At 46.8% G+C, this 6,657-nt stretch overlaps 1 protein-coding gene across 3 annotated transcripts; it reads right to left on the reverse strand.

The window, feature by feature from the left end:
* Positions 1 to 1,341: 1,341 nt before the first annotated feature.
* Positions 1,342 to 4,425, reverse strand: SAT1 (spermidine/spermine N1-acetyltransferase 1). 3 transcript variants are annotated; one of them, XR_003989267.1, is made up of 7 exons: positions 4,103 to 4,372; positions 3,755 to 3,806; positions 3,587 to 3,670; positions 3,172 to 3,278; positions 2,298 to 2,399; positions 2,155 to 2,195; positions 1,342 to 1,863 (listed from the first exon to the last, which is right to left on the reverse strand). XR_003989267.1 is itself a non-coding variant. In XM_030470896.1 (6 exons), exons 1-6 carry the CDS (start codon positions 4,166 to 4,168, stop codon positions 1,693 to 1,695), a joined length of 516 nt encoding a protein of 171 aa, XP_030326756.1. In that variant the 5' UTR covers positions 4,169 to 4,425; the 3' UTR covers positions 1,342 to 1,692. The 3 variants fall into 3 exon arrangements, 2 of the variants coding, with proteins under 2 accessions (XP_030326756.1, XP_030326746.1); XM_030470896.1 differs by lacking the exon at positions 3,172 to 3,278 and having other exon boundaries at positions 4,103 to 4,425; XM_030470886.1 differs by lacking the exon at positions 3,172 to 3,278 and having other exon boundaries at positions 3,587 to 3,806; positions 4,103 to 4,370.
* Positions 4,426 to 6,657: the final 2,232 nt, after the last annotated feature.

A 6,657-nucleotide genomic window follows, 5' to 3' on the forward strand; every position in this document is an offset into this window, starting at 1 on the left:
TGCCAAATCAGGGTAATTTACGTGACAGATTCTGGGCTCAGCCCAGCATGTGTTTGTCCAGACAACCACTTGAACATATGCTTCCTTCTGTTGTCTTCCAAGAGCTCCTGCATTTTTTACTGATGCTCTGGTTCCTGAGGCAGCAGCTGACAGCCATACCTCACACCTGGGCAGAGCTGGCACGCTGCTGCCTACGCCTTTGTTCAAAACAAAAGCAAACCAAGAACAGTTTCATGCTAAATGCCCTTCATGGCCTCTTGTTGCCACGATGGAGAGGGATATCTTGTTCCTAAAATTTATTTAGCATTACTCATGGCTGAAGCAGTCATTGGCCACTGCTCTCTAGGATGAGTAGACATCTTCCTGATGACACGGGATTTACACGGTGATCAAAATCTGTGTAAGACCTTGTTTTTTTTAAAGCAGTGCACATTACGAGGCAGGTAAGTCTTTTCCCTTCCTTTGAAGTGAAAGCAGCACTGGCCAAAAGCAGCTTTTTATTGTGGCGTTACTACAGAGCAAGAGAAGAGCAGCGTAAAACTTGCACGTGTCCACTTTCACCACCAACTTGTGAGAAGGGCAGACACAGCACTGCAAAATTGACAAATTTGTTTCAAAGCCAATTAAAAAATGGATGCACAGCATTGTTTTCATTTACTGCTGTACAAAGGCTCACAGATCCTGGAAACAGGATCTGTTTTCCACTGCTTGGTACAGCACCCAACTCCAGGCAGCTCACCATTGCCACTGAGACACACACAAAAATTCTTTTAACTGATATCATGAACATAAGCCTGTATAGCCAGCAGCATTCAAGTTCCATGTCTTAACAATCATATGAGGGAGGTTTCTTGTGGTTCGCAAAAATACTTCCTCCTACTCCTGACCAGTCAAACCTATTTTTGCAATGTGTGCTTTGAAACTACAGCTAGATGCACCCTCCCGCATTGAGGTTATGCCCTCCTGACAGAGGTGCTCCCAGTTAACTGAGAGCCCCAAGGTGGCAATAGGACAGCTCCAGACTGTCTGGAGCAGCCTTCCAGAGACTAGTAGCCTCACTTAAGGGCTCCAAATGCAATTCAAGTGCAGTTTACTTGCACAGAACACAGGAAGCAGAGGTTAATTTCACACTCTACACACACTCAGGATCATGCAGAGGTGCTCAAGTGGTCACACTCAGCCCTGCAGGCACACAGTGCACCTTCTGTGACTCTGGGACTGTGGTACATTACATCATGCTCCACTTGTGAAAGAAAGTGTTCAGGTGAATTAGAGAATCTTTTATTAATTTGCATGTTACCCGAGAAGTGTATGTGAGAATTAAAGTCCGAACTACTGCCATGAAGTGAAACCACTATTTATTTTTATAAAAGGCAATAATTAAAACAAACCCTACCAGTGTGTACATTGTACACATTTGAATGACACTTACAAGAATGAAGTTTCCATATACAAAGACTACAAGCCCACACTGGTAAAGGATGCACACAAGCACATACATAGCTTCAAAGATGCCTCAACTGCCGATCACAGTACCAATTACTCTATGACCACACCTGCATAGATAGCACTTTCAGTATTAGCATCCACACTACTTTATTCCACTACAAACTGTACACAGAAAGCAAGAAGGAGTTTATTCAGAGCGCATTATGTATCCATAGACAGATTTTATTTGCTGGAATGATCTCTTCACTCTTCTGTTGCCATCTTCAAGAGATATTCTTTGTCAATCTTGAAGAGCCTCCACCCCTCCTCAGTGGACAGATCAGAGGCACCTCTTCTCTTGTAGAACCTGATGGATGGTTCATTCCACTCCGCAACAAGGAAGTGCATACTGCTGCAGCGGCACTTCACAGCAACCTGCAACAGCGTGGAACACAACACGTTCCAGACACCCCCAGATGATAAGCCTCGCAGGAACTGGTGGGACTACTCAGCAACCAACTGTGTATCACCAGAGGTCATCAAGTCCATTGTCAGTCACTTCACCACTTGTCACTATTTAACCCAATCTAGATAATAGTTTTAAGCCATCTACTGTCCTGTCACCTCCTTTAATTTGAGTAGCCCTCATGCAGTTATAAGGGCAAGGATAGTGCCTTGCCACATGTCCCCAGTTCTGCTTGTTTAGACTTAACACTTAAGACATACCTGACTCAAGTTCTTCAGAATTTCTGACCCAATGCCAAGTCCTAAAAAACCAACCGAACAAAAAAGTCACCACCAAGAAACTTGAGTTTTAATTTTAAAACAGCTCTAATAGGATGCAACTAATATAATTCCATAATATATACCTCTGTACTCAGCCATCACATAGAAATCTTCAAGATACAGTAGTTTTCCAATCCATGGATCATAAGTGAAGTAATACATGGCAAAGCCCACAATGCAGTGTTCTGAAACAAAGGGTGGAACTTCAGCTAGTCCGAATTTAAAAGGCAAGAATACTAAGTCTTACATACATGTTTAAACATACAGATTCTCTTTCTGTGACATGCAGACTTTTGCTACTAGGTTAGAATTAAGAAGGAAGTTTGCAAATAAGCACCCATCTGAACATGACAGTTCTGACAAACTTGTATCAACCTAACAGAATGCAGGTTGCCCTGGCCATACCTCGAGATCCTCAAAAGCACTATCCTAGTCAACGATGAACACAAGGGTGTGCATACCCTACTCATTTATTGGCATTCCCATTTCTGGAATACAAGTAAAAGCTTTACAGAGCAGTCCACAATCTAGATGATTGCCCCAACTCTGCCTCCTTAGCAACCAGACTGGTCCACCAAACTAAGGAACACTGATCCTTCAGTGTATATTCCTCAGTAAACTCACTCTGTGAGAAGGCATGCTCACAGGCCACCCTTGCAGCAGCATTTCCAGCACCTCAACTTGCACTTCCCCTGAGAACATCACACTATTTTCTTTACCTTCAGCACTGTAAAGTCAGATAAGTAAAGCTACAGCTTCAGTTATAACTCTGTGGCTCAACAGGGAAGAGAAACTAACTCTTCCAACAGCAGCCCACTCAAACCCAATCCTGGAGTATTTCAAGTATACCTTCCATAACACTCTGCACATACTGTAAGAGAAACGTGCAAACAGATTTCTGATCTACTGTGTCTTTGGTAAAGGTTTGGGAATAGCACTTGTCCCTGTAGACCTTACCTCATATTATGATCATCTATTTATTGTGTAACGGATCTTTTAGTTACCTCCCCGCCCATCCATGTACACAGAAGGGCCATGTACATGGCGAAGCTAGAGACTGTAACCTGAAGATTGGGGACAAATTAAAGAAAAAAATGTGATTCAACAGGATTACATAAAGGTAAGTCAGGGTCAAACAAAAAAAACCATTTAATTAACTGGAGTCAAGTACATTATGCTATACCTGATCTTCCCATGCCTCCAGCATTAGCAACTACTTCAACTGAGTATCACTATATGTTACTACATTTAACAGTTACCCTGTTCCTCCTACCCCAGTCCATTGGTGGAACCTTAAGTATAGTCAATAACATTAAGTATAAGATGCCTCCTGTGTATTTAGCATCTAAAAAGAAGTATAGGGAAGTCTCACCTTCAGATGACCACTGTTCTTTGGGCACTTCTGCAACCAGACAGTGGTAGAAAGGGTGCTCGCCAAAACCATCCTCAAGCAGCTCTAGAAAAGCAGAATAAATCGGCACCTGAGCTACAGGTAGTGCCACTAGCCTACCGACCCGGCGAGCAGAGGCCGCTTTTATACCTTTCTCGGTTAGCACCACTTGGTCCTCCATGTCCTCGTATTTCGCTAGTTCCTGGAAGAGACGGACGCGTCAGCGGACTCTCCCCGCAGGTCCGCGCACCCACTTCCCCATTGGTGGCTCCCCGCCCCCCCGCAGCCTTACGCAAGAAGTTGTTTTTGTTCAGGCGAAGGGCAAAGGGTGCCCCCCCCGCCGCCGCTGCCGGCCGCGGAGCTGCCCCAAGCCCGGCCGCGGGGCGGGCCCCGCCGCTCCCCTCAGCAGCCCAGCGACGGAGGGGTGCTCAACGGCCGCTCCCGCGCGCCGCCACAGCGACCCTGGCCGCCCCCGGCCCCCCAACCGCCGCCCCGCACCTTGATCAGTCGCAGCAGGTCGGGGCAGTCCTCAGGACGCGCGGCGCGAATGCTGAACGAGGCCATTTTCGACGGCGCTTCCCCCTGCGGCCCCCTCGGCTGACGAGTCCCCGATGTGTGAACAGGAGGAGCAGCTGCTTCTTCATTCGTGTCCCGGGCGCGACGGCCACCTGCGGTCAGTCAGGCTGCGAGCATGTCCCGGCGGCGTTCAGCAGACAGGCGACTCTCCCCTCTGCCGCCGCCTCCCCCAGTCCCAGCTATGCAACAGGAGCCCGGCGCGCTCCTCACTTATAGACGCACGCGCTCCGCCTCTCCCCGCACGCAAGCCAATGGGAGCGCCGGTGGTGCTCGCCCTCAGCCAATGACAGCGCCCCTCCCGGACTCTTGCCTCAGCCTGCCAGCAACAGCTGCTGCGGGGTGTCTCGTGACTCGCCCCCCGCACACGCACACACACGCACACACTCACCACCCCCCCGCGCGACGGCGCCCCCTGGCAGAGCCGGGCGGCGCTGCAGCGCGCCCAGGGCAGGTCCCGCCGCTTGGCCCCCATCCCCGCCTGAGGAGCCCGTCCCGGCGCCCCTCGGGGCTGCGGGCTGCTGCCGGCACCGAAAACCGAGCCCGTTGTTGCCACAGCGAGCGCGGCTGCGCCTGCCTCGGGGCGCTGCCTACGGGCTCCTTCTTAGGCGCCGTGGTGCCGCCTCGGCCGCAGGCTCTGCGGTCTGGGAGTGTGGCGGCTTTCGGCACCGTGGATTTCACCGCTGTGTGGAGGGAAAAAACCAAACAAAGAACCTGTGTACTTGCTTGAAATACTAAGTAATGATCCATATCAAACCCTGCGGGGGGAGGAGGTACCTAGTATTGATATCTATTTGGTATCTAGTACCAAGGCGCACCCCTGGGCAGGAGAGTCATGATGGAAAATGGTTCGAAACATTGGCATTTAACTTTGGACTTGGGACATTTTCCAGTCTGATACACTCACACCATAACTGACGCGGTTTACCAGCCTGATTAGAGAGGAAGGGGTAGTGCTGGGAGAAGCACGAAGCACAGGATTGTTTTTGAAATGGGAGGGATGTGCCAATTGTCTGCTGTAAGGGAGGGTGCGACTCCTTCCCAATGGAGGTGTGGATGTCCCTGAGGAGGGAGGTGGGCATGATAAATAAATTACATCTGGATAAACTCCCCAAAATGGCTGTGGAGTATGAAAGGATGGAGAAATTATCCTCAGCCCAGCTCTTCCTCTGAACATTACCTACAGATATTGACCTATGCCATGCACTGAAAGCTGGATCCTGATAGAGATGGCCAAGCATGTGTATAGACCTTCAGCAAGGCCACCCAGAGGAGAAGTATGATTCTTTAGCATACACATGGTTTTCTTTTCACTCTCCTCTGTAATCTTTGCAACTATAATGTCCATTCTTAGATACTGTAAAGGGTCTTTTAATTTTGCATTTAGCTTAATCTGATTTAAGAGTGATTTTGGATATGGGAAGTCATGCTACTGCTGCAACCTGGATTCCCAAACCTGAAAACCTGGATTCCCAAACACTCTCACTCTTTTTTTTTTTTTCCAGTGTATCCAACAGCCTACAAGGTTTGCCTTCATTTTGACAGAGGGGCCAGCATGGAACATGATACTACAGAAGAATTGCATGAAGAAGTCTGTGTTCTTGTGGCTGATGTTATCCAAGAAAATCCTTTGGCACACAGTGGAAAGTGCCTTGAGTCCTGGAAGAGTAATTTAGGATTTATGCAAAAACCCTAGCTGGATCAGTTTACCTGCTATTGGAGCAAAAATGGAGATGCCCAAAGAACAGAAGCATTTCCAAAACACAAAACAACAGCCAATGATTAGTAGGAGAAAAAGTAAGATTTGTTTAATGAGTTATGGATCTGGAAATCCTTCAGGACAGGGTTTTTGATACGGAGACTGAATCTGAATAAACTAGCAAAGAATAGACTCAGCCTAACTACATACATTTAATGAATGTACCTTTTTTCAATCCCTAGAAATGCTCTGACTGGGATTGGAAATGGGAAATACTGTCTCTGTGAAAGACTTAACAGTGGTGTGTTGTGTCAACTCTTTGTTTTGCATTTCACAATGAGGAAGTCATGCTGTCAGGAAACCTGCTGTTGTGTAAGAGCAGAAAGTGCCTGGTTTCTTTCATTCTCAAGTCACAAGTCATATGATTTCAGTTGTTGAAGTTTCAGCAAAAGAACCCAGATGTTTTCTACCTTGACTGTTTTCAAAAGTCCTGCTTTAACTTGCTCAGAAATACGCTGATATTGTTACCCAGTCAATACAGTTCATTGGATTTAGCTTTCAAATTCATGAGGCAGAAAAAAAAATATACTGAAGATTTTCCTAAAATATCAAAAATAGTTTATTGAAACAACAGGTAATCCAGAGAATTAAAAAAAAAAAAAAAAAAAGGGGGGAGAAAAATACCTAGATAAGATACCTAAATCTCAGAGACTATGCTGCAATTAGTTATATATTACTAGAGATATATTTTCAGAACAAGAATGGTAAGAATATTTTACAA

The sequence above is a fragment of the Strigops habroptila genome, chromosome 2 (assembly GCF_004027225.2).
Source record: "Strigops habroptila isolate Jane chromosome 2, bStrHab1.2.pri, whole genome shotgun sequence".
In the NCBI taxonomy this organism is placed as follows: Eukaryota; Metazoa; Chordata; class Aves; order Psittaciformes; family Psittacidae; genus Strigops; species Strigops habroptila.